The sequence below is a fragment of the Rhinoraja longicauda genome, chromosome 19, assembly GCF_053455715.1.
Source record: "Rhinoraja longicauda isolate Sanriku21f chromosome 19, sRhiLon1.1, whole genome shotgun sequence".
NCBI lineage: Eukaryota > Metazoa > Chordata > Chondrichthyes > Rajiformes > Arhynchobatidae > Rhinoraja > Rhinoraja longicauda.
The window spans coordinates 13,215,546-13,233,672 of NC_135971.1; the positions used below are offsets into that span (position 1 = coordinate 13,215,546).

The 18,127-nt window shown below is 50.9% G+C and overlaps 1 protein-coding gene across 4 annotated transcripts in view; it reads left to right on the top strand.

Annotated features, from left to right (window-relative positions):
- LOC144603142 (large proline-rich protein BAG6-like) overlaps positions 1-18,127 on the top strand; it is a 96,416-nt gene that overhangs the window by 37,148 nt on the left and 41,141 nt on the right. For 2 of the 4 annotated variants that reach the window (XM_078416299.1, XM_078416301.1), the window contains 5 exons: positions 5,639-5,713; positions 7,602-7,867; positions 10,563-10,692; positions 14,708-14,902; positions 17,538-17,847. In XM_078416299.1, the coding sequence (XP_078272425.1) occupies positions 5,639-5,713; positions 7,602-7,867; positions 10,563-10,692; positions 14,708-14,902; positions 17,538-17,847 (976 nt within the window). The remainder of the gene's footprint in view (positions 1-5,638; positions 5,714-7,601; positions 7,868-10,562; positions 10,693-14,707; positions 14,903-17,537; positions 17,848-18,127) is intronic. The other 2 variants (XM_078416300.1, XM_078416302.1) reach the window with 1 other exon arrangement.

Below are 18,127 nucleotides of genomic sequence, written 5' to 3' on the forward strand. Positions count from 1 at the left end.
CAACCAAATCGTGGCCAGGATCATTCTCGTAAATCTCCTCTGGATTCTCCAACTGTGCTTCTGTCTTCGTGAGTGGTTGTAGTTGGCCTAGTGCAGTCGATGCGTTGCTTGTTGAAAGAAGCAACTGCAGATGCTGGTTTACAAAAAAAAAAACCACAAGGCACAACGTGCTGGAGTAACTCAGCGGGCAAATAGACAATAGGTGCAGGAGGAGGCCATTCGGCCCTTCGAGCCAGCACCACCATTCAATGTGATCATGGCTGATCATTCTCAATCAGTACCCCGTTCCTGCCCTCTCCCCATACCCCCTGACTCCGCTATCCTTAAGAGCTCTATCTAGCTCTCTCTTGAAAGCATTCAGAGAATTGGCCTCCACTGCCACTCAGCGTACGCGCGGGCTCCTCTGTGTCCGAGCTCTCCCACCAGCAATAACTCACCAATTCCACCCACGGACAACCCCACCCCTGCCAATTCTCCGTAGCCTTGAAAAGTCCTGCATACTATATATGTATCTGATGCAGTATCCACTTCAAGGCCATGGCGAGAGCTTCCTGCAAAGCATTTGCATTTCAACTCCCCAATTAACAACCGCACCAATTTTTGTTCCCTCCCAATTGCCCCCCTTTCATTTCAACCAAGGGGATGTTGGAAGACATAGGTTTATCCTGAAGAAGGGTCTCGACCTGAAAACGTCGCCCGTTCCTTCTCTCCAGAGATGCTGCCCGTCCCGCTGAGTTACGTAGAAACATAGAAACATAGAAAATAGGTGCAGCAGGAGGAGACCATTCGGCCCTTCGAGCCAGCATCGCCATTCAATGTGATCATGGCTGATCATTCTCAATCAGTATCCTGTTCGTGCCTTCTCCCCATGCCTTCTCCCAATACCCCATGACTCCGCTATCCTTAAGAGCTCTATCCAGCTCTCTCTTGAATACATTCAGAGAATTGGCCTCCACTGCCTTCTGAGGCAGAGAATTCCACAGATTTACAACTCTCTGACTGAAAAAGTTTTTCCCCATCTCCGTTCTAAATGGCCTACCCCTTATTCTTAAACTGTGTGTGGCCCCTGGTTCTGGACTCCCCCAACATTGGGAACATGTTTCCTGCCTCTAACGTGTCCAACCCCTTAATAATCTTATACGTTTCGATAAGATCTCCTCTCATCCTTCTAAATTCCAGTGTAGCGACCCTGCAAAAGCGTTCTGACCTGAAGCATGGCTTAGATGCATTCTCCAGGGATGCTGCCTGACCGCGGAGTTACTCCAGCACTTTGTGCTTTTTTTTTTGGGGGGGTGCGTTGGTTACCTGGAGACTTTAGCCGAGTGGGATTTAATTGCGCTACTTCTGAATGTGGCCCAAACTCCTTTGGATTTGGGAAGATGGAGTTGCGAGTCGTGGAATACTGAGAGAGACTGGAAGCGCTGGAACGCCTCAAAAGTCTTCACCATTGAGAATTGAATTGAATACGTTTATTGGCCAAGTATGTACACATACAGGGAATGGGTGACGTTTCGGGTCAAGACCCTTCTTCAGACTGAAGAAGGGTCTCGACCCGAAACGTCACCCATTCCTTCTCTCCTGAGATGCTGCCTGACCTGCTGAGTTACTCCAGCATTTTGTGAAATAGATACCTTCGATTTGCACCAGCATCTGCGGTTATTTTCTTACACATACAAGGAATGTGCCTTGGTGCTCCGCTCGCAAGTAACAACACGAACATACAGTAAGCAATAAAGCATAAAACATTCAAACATTAAGAATACAACATGATAGTTTAAACATGTGAGTGAAATAAACCAGAGCAAAAAGAGACTACAGACTTTTGGCTGTTGAGTAGAGCTACTACATGCGGGGAAACAAGCTGTGTTTATGTCTGACTGTGGCTGCTTTGACAGTCCGGAGTGGCCTTCCAGAGGGAAGTGCTTCGAAGAGTTTGTGGCCAGGGTGAGAGGGGTCAGAGATGATCTTGCCCGCTCGCTTGCTGGCAGTTCGCAGTTCGTCGATGGGGGGGAAGGTTGCAGCCAACAACCTTCTCAGCTGATTGAATGATGCGTTGCAGCCTCCGGATGTCGTGCTTGGTGGCTGAGCCAAACCAGACCATGATGGAGAAGGTGAGGACGGACTCTACGATGGCAGTGTAGAATTGGACCATCACTGCCTGTGGCAGATTGTGTTTCCTCAGCTGCTGCAGGAAGTACATCCTCTGTTGGGCCTTTTTGACTGTGGAGTCAAAGTACTGTGGAAATGGTTGTGTTGTGGCTTCACCTTGCTTTGTACATCCTGAATGGAGAAGTGGGTTGATCAAAAGAATTGCTTTGTACGTTGGCGTCATTCTCGTGGTATTTCAGATCCATTTCATTGGTGCCTTTTTCATGCTTGTTCGGGTTTGTGGATTTGGTTCAGAGATACAGCGCGGAAACAGGCCCCTCGCCTACTGAGTCCACACCGTGCTGCGATCCCCGCACGCTAACACTATCCTACACGCACCGGGGACAATTTTTACATTTATACCAAGCCAATTAACCTACAAACCTGCACGTCTGTGGAGTGTGGGGGGGAAAGCGAAGATCTCTAATGAAAACCCGTACAGACGTACAAACTCCGTACAGACAAGCACGATGCCTCAGAAAAGCCACCAGCATCCACAAAGACTCTTCACACCCCTGCAACAGTCTGTTCGAACTCCTTCCATCGGGCAGACGATACAAGGCCTTCTACGCCCGCACCTCCAGACTCAGGAACAGCTTCATCCCCAGGGCCATAGCTGCTATGAACCGGTCCTGCTGAGCCGGATGGTCACAACGCATAGATCAACTTGCACTTTACCCTGTCTAAAACAAAAACTGTTACAATTGTTTCGTTGGGTTGCTGTTGTCTAAATTACTTAAATTATTGCATCGTATGGGAGGCGCATTCCCAATCTCGTTGTACAATGACAATAAAGATATATTGTATTGTATTGTATTGTGGTCGGGATTGGACCTGGGTCTCTGGCGCTGTAAGGCAGTAGCACGCCACTATGCCGCTGGTCGAATTGGCTTCAGTAAAATTGTAAACAGTCTGAGCGTGTGGGATAGCGCTAATCGCTGGTCGGCGATTCCCCATCGCTCATTGGGCCAAAGGGACCTTTCCTCGCTGAATCTCTACAGACTAAAGTAAAATCTAATCGCAAAGTACAGAGTGTTTGTATTCTGAATCAGAGGTTCCAGTGCCAGTCTATCCTATAAAGGATGGGCCAAAATGTTTACTCGCCCCGGCTCCTTCACTCTGTTCACTCTCTTCTCAAGGATGCAATAAAATGCCACAGGTGTACAGTGCCGTCGATTGCTCACTTGTTGGTGAGAAACTAAGTCTGCTCACTCGGCTGGAAGTAGAAGATCACAATTGTGTTACACAAAATCACGAGAGGAATAGATCGGGGTCGGCCATTTAGAACTGAGACGAGGAAAAACTTGTTCAGTCAGAGAGTTGTGAATCTGTGGAATTCTCTGCCTCAGAAGGCAGTGGAGGCCAATTCTCTGAATGCATTCAAGAGAGAGCTAGATAGAGCTCTTAAGGATAGCGGAGTCAGGGGGTATGGGGAGAAGGCAGGAACGGGGTACTGATTGAGAATGATCGGCCATGATCACATTGAATGGTGGTGCTGGCTCGAAGGGCCGAATGGCCTCCTCCTGCACCTATTGTCTATTGTCTCTTGCCCAGAGTAGGGGAATCGAGGACCAGAGGACATAGGCTCAAGGTGAAGGGGAAAAGATTTAATAGGAATCCGAGGGGTAACTTTTTCACACAGTGGGTGCGTGGAACGAGCTGCCGGAGGAGGTGGTTGAGGCTGGGACTATCCCAATGTTTAAGAAGCAGCTGGACAGGTTCATGGATAGTAGAGTTGGAGGGTTATGGACCAAGCGCAGGCAGGTGGGACTAGTGTAGCTGGGACATTGTTGGCCGGTCTGGGCGAGTTGGGCCGAAGGGCCTGTTTCCGCGCTGTATCACTATGACTTTTAACAAATTTTGATGAAAAACGGGGTTTTCTTCTTAATTTCTTGCCCAAAGTGTATTGGTCGTCTGACGTTGCTACCTACATTTTCACCCTGGCGTGACTAGGTGCATGTTCTGTACGTAGTGCTTGCTGCATCAATGTCAGTGTAACCGTTTGCCTTTGGCTCCAATGTGCTCCGAGACACCTGTAAGGTACTGCACGAACACTTGTCTTTCCTCACGAAGGGTCCATTTAAAAAGTTTGAAATACCAGGTTGCTGAATGACTTGTTTAAACGTTCAGTTTTGGGCGCTGGTTCTCAGCTTGGTGCCTCTGCTAATGCTGCTGCACTCTCCGAAACACCTTGGTCTAGAAGACTGTAGAAAAACTATAAGGAACTGCAGAGGCCGGTTTACCGAAGAAAGACGCAAAATGCTGGAGTAACTCGGCAGGAAACGTCCAAAGAAGGGTCTCGACCCGAAACGTCACCCATCCTTTTTCTCCATGGATGCTGCCTGACCCGCTGAGTTACTCCAGCATTGTGTGTCTACGTTTTGGACAATATCGACAGGTGGAGTTTTGGGTCGGGACGTTCTGAAGAACGGCTGTGACCCGAAACGTCACCTATCCACGTTCTCCAGAGATGCTGCCTGACTTGCTGAGTTACTCCAGCACTCTGTGAAACGTCACCTATCCATGTTCTCCACAGATGCTGCCTGACTCGCTGAGTTACTCCAGCACTCTGTGAAACGTCACCTATCCATGTTCTCCAGAGATGCTGCCTGACCCGCTGAGTTACTCCAGCATTGTGTGTCTATGTTTTGGACAATATGGACAGGTGGAGTTTTGGGTCGGGAACGTTCTGAAGAAGGGTCCAAACCCGAAACGTCGCCTATCCATGTTCTCCACAGATGCTGCCTGACCCGCTGAGTTACTCCAGCACCCTGTGAAACGTCACCTATCCATGTTCTCCACAGATGCTGCCTGACCCGCTGAGTTACTCCAGCACTCTGTGAAACGTCACCTATCCATGTTCTCCACAGATGCTGCCTGACTCGCTGAGTTACTCCAGCACTCTGTGAAACGTCACCGATCCATGTTCTCCACAGATGCTGCCTGACCCACTGAGTTACTCCAGCACTCTGTGAAACGTCACCTATCCATGTTCTCCAGAGATGCTGCCTGACCCGCTGAGTTACTCCAGCACTCTGTGAAACGTCAGCTATCCATGTTCTCCAGAGAAGGTATTTATTCACAAAATGTTGGAGTAACTCAGCAGGCCAGGCAGCATCTCTGGAGAGAAGGAATGGGTGACATTTCGGGTCGAGGCCCTTCTTCAGACCACAAGTCTGAAGCCTCGGAATAAAAGGACGTACCTTTAGAAAGGAGATGAGGAAGAGTTTCTTTAGTCAGAGAGTGGTGAATCTGTGGAATTTGTTGCCATGGGTGGCTGTGGAGGCCAAGTCAGTGGATGTTTTCAAGGCAGAGATTAACAGGTTCTTGATTAGTACGGGTGTCAGGGGTTATGGGGAGAATGGGGTTGAGAGGGAAAGATAGACCTTGAATGGCAGACTAGACTTGATGGGCCGAATGGCCCAATTCTGCTCCTGGAAGTGATGAACATGAACCCGGTTACTGACGACACGTGTCTTTGTTTCCTCAGAGCGAGCCGCGGGTGCGACTGGTGTTGGCACAGCACATGCTGAGGGATATCCAGGGCATCTTGAACAGGCTGGAGGTGAGGACCAAGCTCCCGTCTCAAGACAACCCCACCGTCGGGGCATCGTAACGAAAGCAAAGTGGTGGAGACACGCGCATAGAACACATAGAAACATAGAAAATAGGTGCAGGAGTAGGCCATTCGGCCCTTCGAGCCTGTACGCACCGCCATTCAATGTGATCATGGCTGATCATTCAACTCAGTATCCCGTACCTGCCTTCTCTCCATACCCCCTGATCCCTTTAGCCACAAGGGCCACATCTAACTCCCTCTTAAATATAGCCAATGAACTGGCCTCAACTACCTTCTGTGGCAGAGAATTCCACAGATTCACCACTCTCTGTGTGAAAAAAAACGTTCTCATCTCGGTCCTAAAAGACTTCCCCCTTATCCTTAACCTGTGACCCCTTGTTCTGGACTTCCCCAACATCGGGAACAATCTTCCTGCATCTAGCCTGTCCAACCCCTTAAGAATTTTGTACGTTTCTATAAGATCCCCCCTCAATCTTCTAAATTCCAGCGAGTACAAGCCCAGTCTATCCAGTCTTTCTTCATATGAAAGTCCTGCCATCCCAGGAATCAATCTGGCGAACCTTCTCTGTACTCCCTCTATGGCAAGAATGTCTTTCCTCAGATTAGGAGACCAAAACTGTACGCAATACTCCAGGTGTGGTCTCACCAATGCCCTGTACAACTGCAGCAGAACCTCCCTGCTCCTATACTCAAATCCCATCGCTATGAATGCCAACACAGCATCTGAGGAACAGCACCTCGTATTTAGCTTAGGTTAATTTTAGTTTAGTTTAGAGATACAGCGCGGAAACAGGCCCTTTCGGCCCGCCGGGTCCGCGCCGACCAGCGATCCCCGCACACTGACACTACCCAGCGCACACTGGGGCCAATTCTTTTTATGTTTGTACCAAGCCAATTAACCTACAAAACCCGCACGTCTTTGGGAGTATGGGAGGAAGCTCGAAGATCTCGGAGAAAACCCACGCAGGTCACGGGGGGAGAACGTACAAACTCCGTACATCTCTCCTGAGATGCTGCCTGACCTGCTGAGTTACTCCAGCACTTTGATTGTTCCTTCGATTTGTACCAGCATCTGCAGTTATTTTCGTACGCACCCGTAATCGGGGTGGAACCCGGGTCTCCGGCGCTGCATTCGCTGGCAGCAACTCTACCGCTGCGCCACCTTACAACCCAGCGGTATGAATGTTGAACTCCCCATTTTTAAGGGCAGCACAGCGGTAGAGCTGTTGTCCAACAGCGCCAGAGACCCGGGTTCGATCCTGGCTACGGCCGCTGTCTACGGAGTTTTTACGTTCTCCCCGTGATTTTCCCGCTGGTTTTCTCCGGGAGCTCCGGTTTCCTCCCACTCCCCAAAGACGTACAGGTTTCTAGGCTGATTGGATCGGCAAAATTTCTGACGGCCTGAAACGTCACCCATCGTTTTTCCCCAGAGATGCTGTCTGACCTGCAGATACTCCAGCACTCTGTGTCCATCTGCAAGATAGGACCAACTGGTTGAACAGAAACAAACGCTTGCAGAGTTTCACGGCATGAGCCGGCAATGTCAAGGGAAGAACTGCAGATGCTGGTTTAAATCGAAGATAGATGGTGCTGGCTCGAAGAGCCGAATGGCCTCCTCCTGCATCTATTGTCTATTGTCTATTTGCTGGATCCCCACCCCCTTTGACCTGTTTTCACACCTTTTATTACCTTTTCTATGTATCTCTCTCTCCCCTGTCTGTCAGTCTGACGAAGGGTCTCGACCCGAAACGTCACCCGTTCCTTGTCTCCAGAGATGCTGCCTGACCCGCTGAGTTAGTGGGGCATTTAGTGCCGATCTTGTGCTGCACGTTTCCTGCAAGTAACCCCGTCCATTCTGTCCCACCTTTGCCAGGGCCACGGCAATGGCAGCACGCAGGAGGCCGCGCCGGGCCCTGCGGACGCCGCGAGCTCAGCGGCCGAGCCGGCACCACCGACAGCTCCTCCGGCAGCCGGGGAGCCCATGGAGGCGTCCGGCCCAGAGCCGCAGGCAGCCACGCCGGCGGCGCCAGACCCGCCAGCGGACAGCGCGGCCGACCAGAGCACCAACACCTCGGAGGGCAGCGAGCCGAGCCTGTCGTCAGCCACAACGCAGACCGAGGAAGCGGCGCCCGGACCCAAGTAAGTTGCCATCGTCCCCTTGCCTCCTCCCGCTCACTCACGGGCGCGGCAGCGCAGCGGCGGAGTCGCTGCCTCACACCGGTCGGTCAATCTACCCCAAAGATACGAGAGGAACAAGATGGACCACTCCGTTGAAAGTCAAGTCAAGTTTATTTGTCACATACACGCACACGATGTGCAGTGAAATGAAAGTGGCAACGCCTGCGGATTGTGCAAAAAAAAGTTACAATTACAGCATATAAATTAAAATTAATACAGAAAATAAAATTTAGTCCCTGGAGTTATAATAGTTAACAGTCCTGATGGCCTGTTACTGGAGTGTAGTACGCAAAGGAGCCATTTTAGTAAGCAAAACCCGCCATAAGATACTGAAGTGTAGTCCGCAATGGAGCCATTTTAGTAAGCAGAACCCGCCATGCCAATACTCAAATGTATGTAGGTTAATTGGCTGGGTAAATGTAAAAATTGTCCCTAGTGGGTGTAGGATAGTGTTAATGTGCGGGGATCACTGGGCGGCACGGACTTGGAGGGCCGAAAAGGCCTGTTTCCGGCTGTATATATATGATATGATATGATATGATAGTCCACAAAGGAGCCATTTTAGTAAGCAGAACCCGCCGTGCCGATACTGAAGTGTAGTCCACAAAGGAGCCATTTTAGTAAGCAAAACCCGCCGTGCCGATACTTTAGTACGCCAAGGAGCCATTTTAGTAAGCAAAACCCGCCGTGCCGACACTGAAGTGCAGTACGCAAAGGAGCCATTTTAGTAAGCAAAACGCGCCCGTTGTTATGCTTCTCGCAGTGTAATCAGTGTTTTGGGGGACAGTATGTGTGATGATACCATTAAAATGCAGAATATATCTGATCCATCAACTCACAGATTTTTGTTATTTTTCTTTTAAAATGTTTCTGCTCGTTTCTGCCTACTAAAATGGCGCCGTGACGCGCTACGGTTTTTGTAGAGTCCAGTGGTCTATCTTGCTCCTCTAGTATCTTTGGTCTACCCCACGACATAAGGGGGATAAGTTGTACAGTTTGACAGCCGCAGGGAAACAGAGAAACAACGAAAATAGGTGCAGGAGGGGGAGGCCATTTGGCCCTTCGAGCCAGCACCGCCATTCATTGTGATCATGGCTGATCATCCACATTCAGTAACCCGTGCCTGCCTTCTCCCCATATCACCTCGATCCCACTAGCCCCTAGAGCTCTATCTAACTCCCTTTTAAATTCATCCTGTGATTTGGCCTCCATTGCCTTCTGTGGCAGAGAATTCCACAAATTCACAACTCTGGGTGAATTTTTTTTTTCTCACCTCAGTTTTAAACGGCCTCCCCTTCTTAGACTGTGTGGCCCCTGGTTCTGGACTCCTCCAGCATATGGAACATTTCTCCTGCATCTAACTTGTCCAGTCCTTTTATAATTTTGCACGTTTCTGTGCGATCCCCCTCTCATCCTTCTAAACTCCAGTGAATACAAGCCCAGTCTTTCCGATCTTTCCTCACATGACAGTCCCGCCATCCCGAGGGATTAGCCTGGTGAACCTACGCTGCACTGCCTCAATATCAAGGATGTCCAAATTTGACGGTGCTCCAAATTTAAGTGTAAAATTGCCCTGGGTATGTGTAGGATAGTGTTAATGTGTGGGGATCGCTGGGCGGCGCGTTCGAAGGGCCTGTTTCCGCGCTGCATCTCCAAACAGTTGATGTTTTAGATCAATGATCTTTCAGTCACAAAAGAATGCAAATCTTTGTTCGTTCTTCTTGTTGAAAGTGATATTATTAAAGTGGTTCATGTTTTAAAATGCTTTGGAAAACCAGCGACGCATCTAGCCAGACCCACAGCGCGATCTTTATCTTGAACGCTCCAATGGAAATGTAAACAGACCAATTGGAGGTGAAGCATTTAAGCTGAATAGTTGAGGATTAATGTTAGCTCTGTGGCTTTACACTTTAGAGATGCAGTGTGGAAATAGGCCCTTCGGCCTACCGAGTCCGCACCGACCAACGATCACCCCGTAAGCCAACGACGTGCTACACGCTGGTAAAGGTGCCGCCTCACGGCGCCAGAGACCCGGGTTCGATCCCGACCACGGGCGCTGTCCGTACGGAGTTTGTCCATTCCCCCCATGACCGTGCGTGGGGCTTTCTCCGAGATCTTCGGTTTCCTCCCATACTCCAAAGACATAGAAACATAGAAAATAGGTACAGGCAACAATCAGTGGAGTGGGAGGAGGCCATTCGGCCCTTCGAGCCAGCACCGCCACTCATTGTGATCATGGCTGATCGTCCCCACTCAATAACCCCTGCCTGCCTTCTCCCCATATCCCTTGATTCCACTAGCCCCTGGAGCTCCAACTAACTCTCTCTTAAATCCATCCAGTGATTTGGCCTCCACTGCCCTCTGTGGCAGAGAATTCCACAAATTCACAACAGATTCTCTGGGTGAAAAGTTTTTTTCTCACCTCAGTTTTAAACGGCCTCCCCTATATTCTAAGACGTGCAGGTATGTAGGTTAATCGGCTTTGGTAAATGTGTAAAATAAATTGTCCCTCGTGGGCGGAGGATGGTGTTAATGTGCGCGGGGATCGCTGGTCGGCGCGGACCTGGTGGGCCGAAAAAGGGGCCTGTTTCCACGCTGTACCTCCAAACTAAAAATGGAAAGTGAACTTGTGTTCTGTGCTCTGTCTCTGTCCCAGTCACCCATCTCCCACAGAGTACCTCGAGGTCCTGATGGAACTACAGCGGGTGGAGGCAAGGCTGCAACCCTTTGTGCAGAGGTACCAGGAGATACTGAGCACGGCCAGTACTGCAGACTACAACAACAACGTACGTCCTCCCATTCACAACCCTCCCCCCCCCATCAACCCCCCCCCTCTCTCTCTGTAGCTTCACTTGCAAGCCCTCACTCTCTCAGCTTCCCCAAGGTGAAGATTAAATGCAATAAAAAAAGGAACCGCAGATGCCGGAACAAAGCATCGAAGACACCAAATGCTGGAGTAACTCAACGGGCCAGGGAGCATCTCCGGGGAAAGGAACTGCGGTTAGGCGCACAAACGCTGGCGTAACTCAGCGGGTCAGGCAACATCTCGGGAGAGAAGGAATGGGTGATGTCAAGGGTCAAGGGTCTCGACCCAAAACGTCACCCATTCCTTCTCTCCCGAGATGCTGCCTGACCCACTGAGACATTCCAGCATTGTGTGTCTGCCTTTTATTTTAACCAGCATCTGTGTTTTGTTTTCCCTACAAAATGAACTGCAGATGCTGGTTTAGACCAAAGACAACAAATGCTGGAGTAACTCAATGGGTCAGACGTCATGGAGTCATAGATACAGCGTGGAAACAGGCCCTTCGGCCCAACTTGCTCACACCGGCCTGCATGTCCCAGCTACACCAGTCCCACCTGCCTGTGTTTGGTCCATATCCCTCCCAACCTATCCTATCCATGTACCTGTCTAACTGTTTCTTAAACATTGGGATAGTCCCAGCCTCAACTACCTCCTCTGGCAGCTTGTTCCACACACCCACCACCCGCTGTGTGAAAAAGTTACCCCTCGGATTCCTATTATATCTTTTCCCCTTCACCTTGAACCTAGGTCCTCTGGTCCTCGATTCCCCTACTCTGGGCAAGAGATTCTGTGTATCAACCCGATTTATTCCTCTCACGATTTTCTACACCTCTTTAAGATCGCCCCTCATCCTTCTGCGCTCCAAGGAACAGAAACCCAGCCTCCTCAACCTCTCCCTGTAGCTCACACCCTCTAGTCCTGGCAACATCATCGTCAATTTTCTCTCAAGCCTTTCAAGCTTGACAATATCTTTCCATGAACATGGTGCCCAGAACTGAACACTAGAAACTGCAGATGCTGGTTTCTGCCAAAGGCACCAAATGCTGGAGTAACTCAATGGGTCAGGCAGCATCTGTGGAAAACATGCGTGGAAAGGAACTGCAGATGCTGGTTTACACCGAAGATGGACACAAAGCGCTGAGGTAACTCAGCGGGTCAGGCAGCATCTCCGGATAAACCGGACGGGCTCCACTCTTGTGAAGGGTCTCGACCCGAAACGTCACCCATTCCTTCTCTCCAGAGATGCTGCCTGTCCCGCTGAGTTACTCCAGCATTTTGTGTCTACCCTGGCCTCCACTCTTAGAAACATAGAAACATAGCAAATAGGTGCAGGAGTAGGCCATTCGGCCCTTCGAGCCTGCACCGCCATTCAATATGATCATGGCTGATCATCCAGCTCAGTAACCTGTACCTGCCTTCTCTCCATACCCCCTGATCCCTTTAGCCACAAGGGCCACATCTAACTCCCTCTTAAATATAGCAAATGAACTGGCCTCAACTACCTTCTGTGGCAGAGAATTCCACAGACTCACCACTCTCTGTGTGAAGAAATATTTTCTCATCTCGGTCCTAAAAGACTTCCCCTTATCCTTAAGCTGTGACCCCTGGTTCTGGACTTCCCCAACATCGGGAACAATCTTCCCGCATCTAGCCTCTCCAACCCCTTAAGAATTTTATATGTTTCAATAAGATCCCCCTCTTCTTTGGTCATTAGTTGCCGGGCCCTGCTTTATTCTGGCCTTTCCCAACCTCCAGTTTCCTCCCCCTCTACTTTCAGTTCTGAAGAAGGGCCCCGACCCAAAACATCACCCCTTCCTTCTCTCCAGAGATGCTGCCCAACCCGCTGAGTTACTCCAGCATTCTGTGTCCATCGATGATCTTCTATGGACTTCGCCATTTGTACTATAAAGTGGGAGGGGCGGGGGGTGGGGGGGATGGATTAGGGCGGACGTAGAAAGCTGGGAGAATTACCGCAATGGAAAAAAAACTGCAGATTCCGGTTGAAATCAAAGGTTGACGCAAAATGCTGGAGTAACTCAGCGGGTCAGGCAGCATCCCGGGGCAGAAGGAACGGGTGACGTTTTGGGTCGAGACCCTTCTTCAGACTGATGTCAGGGGAGGGGGCGGGACAGAGATAGGATGTAGTCGGAGACAGGAAGACTGGTGGGAGAACTGGGAAGGGGGAGGGGAAGCAGGGACTACCTGAAGTTGGAGAAGTCAATGTTCATACCGCCGGGGTGTGAACAATCAGTAACCCGTGCCTGCCTTCTCCCCATATCCCTTGAGTCAGATGGAGCTCTTAAGGATAGCGGAGTCAGGGGGTATGGGGAGAGGGCAGGAACGGGGTACTGATTGTGGATGATCAGCCATGATCACGCTGAATGGCGGTGCGTACAGGCTCGAAGGGCCGAATGGCCTCCTCCTGCACCTATTGTCTATTCCGCTAGAGCACTTATCTAATTCTCTTTTAAATTCTCCTACCAGTCTTGCTGTCTCCGACTATATTTTATCTCTGTACCACCCCTCTCCCATGGCATCAGTCTGCAGAACAATACAATATCTTTATTGTCATGGCACAAGCGCAACGAGATTAAGAATGCCATTTCCATATCCATGCTATAAAATATATAAATAAATCAGTCTGAAGAAGGGTCTCGACCCGAAACGTCACCCATTCCTTCTCTCCTGAGATGCTGCCTGACCCGCTGAGTTACTCCGGCATTTTGTGAAATAAATACCTGCGACTTGTACCAGCATCTGCAGTTGTTTTCTTATACTAAATAAATCACGGTGAAAACGAAAACAGCAAAGGGGGGTGGGGGAGGAAACCAAGGTAAAGTGCAAAGACGGTTCATGCAGGGGTGAGTTGTGCCAGATGGGCCTGGGGGGCAGAGACAGAGGCTCTCCACAGGTCCGATTCAGAGCAGCGATAGCTCAAGAGATAACGCTGTTCCTTAGTCTGGAGGTGCGGGCGCAGAAGGCCTTGTACCGTCTGCCAGGTGGATGTGGTTCAAACAGAGGGTGGCATGGGTGTGTGGGGTCCTTGTAGATGCTGGTGGCTTTCCTGGGGCAGCGTGCATTGTAGACGTCCTCCAGGGCTGGCACCCGTGTCCCATGATCCTTTGTGCTCTGCAGACCACCCGCTGAAGAGCTCTCCTGTCCGCCGCCGTGCAGCTGAGATAGACGATAGACAATAGGTGCAGGAGGAGGCCACTCGGCCCTCCGAGCCTGTACGCACCGCCATTCAATGTGATCATGGCTGATCATCCACAATCAATACCCCGTTCCTGCCCTCTCCCCATACCCCCTGACTCCGCTATCTTTAAGAGCTCTATCTAGCTCTCTCTTGAATGCATCCAGAGAATTGGCCTCTGAGGTAGAGAATTCATCAGATTCACAACTCTCTGACTGAAAAAAGTTTTTCCTCGTCTCAGTTCTAAATGGCCTACCCCTTATTCTTAAACTGTGTGTGGCCCCTGGTTCTGGACTCCCCCGACATCGGGAACATGTTTCCTGCGTCTAACGTGTCCAACCCTTAATAATCTTGTATGCTTCGATAAGATACCACGCAGAGATGCCCTATGTCAGAAAGTTGTGAATCTGTGGAATTCTCTGCCTCAGAAGGCAGTGGAGGCCAATTCTCTGAATGCATTCAAGAGAGAGCTAGATAGAGCTCTTAAGGATAGCGGAGTCAGGGGGTATGGGGAGAAGGCAGGAACGGGGTACTGATTGAGAATGATCAGCCATGATCACATTGAATGGTGGTGCTGGCTCGAAGTGCCGAATGGCCTCCTCCTGCACCTATTGTCTATGTCAATATGAAGGGTCTCGACCCAAAACGTCGCCCATTCCTTCTCCCCCGAGATGCCGCCTGACCCGCCGAGTTACTCCAGCATTTTAGTGTCCGCCTGAGAATGTACTGCTAGTTGTGTCGTCTCTCGTTTACCGGGTCTTTCCCCCCCCCACTCCCACACACCCGTCTTCCCATCCAACAGACGGAGAGCAGAGAGGAGGACCAGAGGATCATCAACCTCGTTGGGGAGGCACTCCGCTTCCTGGGCAACACCTTCGTGGCGCTGTCCGACCTCCGGTGCAACCTGGCGGCCAACGCCCCGCGCCACCTGCACGTGGTGCGGCCCATGTCCCACTACGCCTCGCCCGTGGTGCTGCAGCAGGCCCTGCCCATTCAGGTGAGTTTACCAGCAACGATACCACAGGGGCCAAGGTGGGCCGGTCCGTACGGGGCCTGGCGGCCGCCATTTTAGTAAGCAAAGCCCGCCTCTCGCAGTGTAATCAGTGGGAACAGTATGTCAAGTCAAGTCATGTCAATTTTATTAGTATAGCACATTTAAACACAACCCACGTTGACTAAAGTGCTGTACATCAGTGCAGGTACTATAAAAAAGAACATAAAATAAATAGCACACAGACCTAACAACACGGACATAAACAGTTTACAGTTCACAGCGCCCCCTCAGAGGGCCTCAAACGCTAGGGAGTAGAAATAGGTTTCGAGCCTGGACATAAAGGAGTGGATGGAGGGGGCAGTTCTGATGGGGAGAGGGATTCTGTTCCACAGTCTCGGAGCTGCAACCGCAAAAGCGCGGTCACCCCTGAGCTTAAGCCTAGACCGCGGGATAGTGAGTAGCCCCAAGTCGGCCGACCCGAGGGACCTGGAGGTAGAGTGGTGGGTCAGAATTTTTTTGATGTGGTGGTGGGGGTGGGGGGGGGGGGGGGGGGGGCAAGCCCGATTAGGGCTTTGTATGTGAATAGGAGGAGCTTGAAGTTGATTCTGTACCGTACTGGGAGCCAGTGGAGAGAGGCCAGAATCGGGGTGATGTGGTCCCTTTTACGGGCACCCGTCAGGAGTCTCGCTGCGGCGTTTTGGACCGATTGGAGGTGTGATGATGCTGTTAATATGCAGAATATATCTCATCTATCAACTCACAGATTGTGTTATTTTTCTTTGTGAATGTTTCTGCAGGTTTCTGCATCCTAAAATGGCGCCGCGACGCACTATGGTTTTTCGGGTCGAGTGGTCTATCTTGCTCCTCTCGTATCTTTGGTTACCAGAGCGTTGGGGGAGGGGGGGGGGGAGTAGTTCAGTGGGTCAGGGCGTTGGTTCAGGTGCAGAGCAGATGGAGAGATGTCTGATCCTCAGTCTGAAGAAGGGTCTCAGCCCGCAAACGTCACCCGATCCTTCTCTCCCAAGATGCCTGACCCGCTGAGTTACGCCAGCATGTTGTGTCTACCTTAGATGGAGAGATAAAATGCTAAGGCCGGACTTTTGAGCGCCGTGAGGAAATTTCTGCCCCGTATCTCAGGAAGATACTAAGTTTACTAGGATATTCTTGCTATTGAGGGTGTGCAGCGTAGGTTCACCAGGTTAATTCCCGGAATAGCGGGACTATCATATGTTGAAAGACTGGAGCGACTAGGCTTGTATACACTGGAATTTAGAAGGATGAGAGGGGATCTTATCGAAACATATAAGATTATTAAGGGGTTGGACACGTTAGAGGCAGGAAACACGTTCCCAATGTTGGGGGAGTCCAGAACCAGGGGCCACAGTTTAAGAATAAGGGGTAGGCCATTTAGAACAGAGATGAGGAAAAGCTTTTTCAGTCAGAGAGTTGTGAATCTGTGGAATTCTGTGCCACAGAAGGCAGTGGAGGCCAATTCTCTGAATGCATTCAAGAGAGAGCTAGATAGAGCTCTTAAGGATAGTGGAGTCAGGGGGTATGGGGAGAAGGCAGGAACGGGGTACTGATTGAGAATGATCAGCCATGATCACATTGAATGGTGGTGCTGGCTCGAAGGGCCGAATGGCCTACTCCTGCGTATATTGTCTGTTGTCTATTAAGAAGGATGTGCTGGCTCTGGAGAGGGTCCAGAGGAGGTTTACAAGACTGATCCCAGGGTTGAGTGGGTTAGCGTAGGATTAGCGCTGGGCCTGTACTCGCTGGGGTTTACAAGGTTGAGGGGGGACCTCATTGAAACTTACAGAACAACGAAAGGCATAGATAGAGTGGATGTGGAAAGTAGACACAAATTGCTGGAGTATCTCAGCGGGTCAGGCAGCATCTAGGGAGAGAAGGAACGGGCGACGTTTTGGGTCGAGACCCTTCATATTGACAGACAATAGACAATAGGCGCAGGAGGAGGCCATTCGACCCTTCGAGCCAGCACCACCATTCAATGTCTTTCAACATATGACAGTCCCGCCATTCCGGGAATTAACCTAGTAAACCTACACTGCACGCCCTCAATAGCAAGAATATCCTTCCTCAAATTTGGAGACCAAAACTGCACACAGTACTCCAGGTGCGGTCTCACTAGGGCCCTGTACAACTGTAGAAGGACCTCTTTGCTCCTATACTCAACTCCTCTTGTTATGAAGGCCAACATGCCATTGGCTTCACTGCCTGCTGTACCTGCATGCTTCCTTTCAGCGACTGATGCACTGGGACACCCAGATCACGTTGTACGTCCCCTTTTCCTAACTTGACACCATTCAGATAATAATCTGCCTTCCTATTCTTACCACCAAAGTGGACAACCTCACACTTATCCACATTAAACTGCATCTGCCATGCATCCGCCCACTCACACAAGTTTCGGGTCGAGACCCTTCTCCAGACATGTTTCGGGTGGAGACCCTTATTCTTCCCGGTGACGGTAGACACAAAATGGTGGGGTAACTCAGCGGGTCGGGCAGCATCTCTGGAGAGAAGGAACGGGCGACGTTTCGGGTCAAGAACGTTCCTCTTCCCCCTCCCTCCCTCCTCCTCCGAAAACTAAAATTGCTCCTCTCCGCCCTTCCAGCAGATCAACGTGGGGACCACGGTCACCATGACCACCAACGGCAACCAGCCGCAGCACGGGGCCGAGGGCCAGCCGCCTCCGCCGGGCCCCACCGCCACCGCCGGGGCGGCCCCCAACGCCGCAGGGGCGGCCCCCAACGGCCAGCAACCGGTCGGCGAGACACAGGAGCCGCCCGAGGGCCAGGGTCAGCAGCAGGGCCAGGGACAGCAGCAGGGCCCGGGCCCCGGACAGGCCTCCCATCCCAGGGTGATCCGCATCACCCACCAGACCATGGAGCCTGTCGTCATGATGCAGATGAACCTGCAAGCAGGTGGGTCCCATCCTCAACCACGCCTCAGGTGTTGACCGCCGTTCATCGTCCGTCCGCAAGCCTCCGGCGACCATCTGTGGAGCGGGAGCCATCGCTTGGACCATAGAAACATAGTTCCAACAGAAGATTGACTCTATTTGAGGAAGGATATTCTTGGAATGGAGGGCGTGCAGCGTAGGTTCACTAGGTTAATTCCCGGAATGGCGGGACTGCCGTATGTTGAAAGGCTGGAGCGATTGGGCTTGTATACACTGGAATTTAGAAGGATGAGGGGGGATCT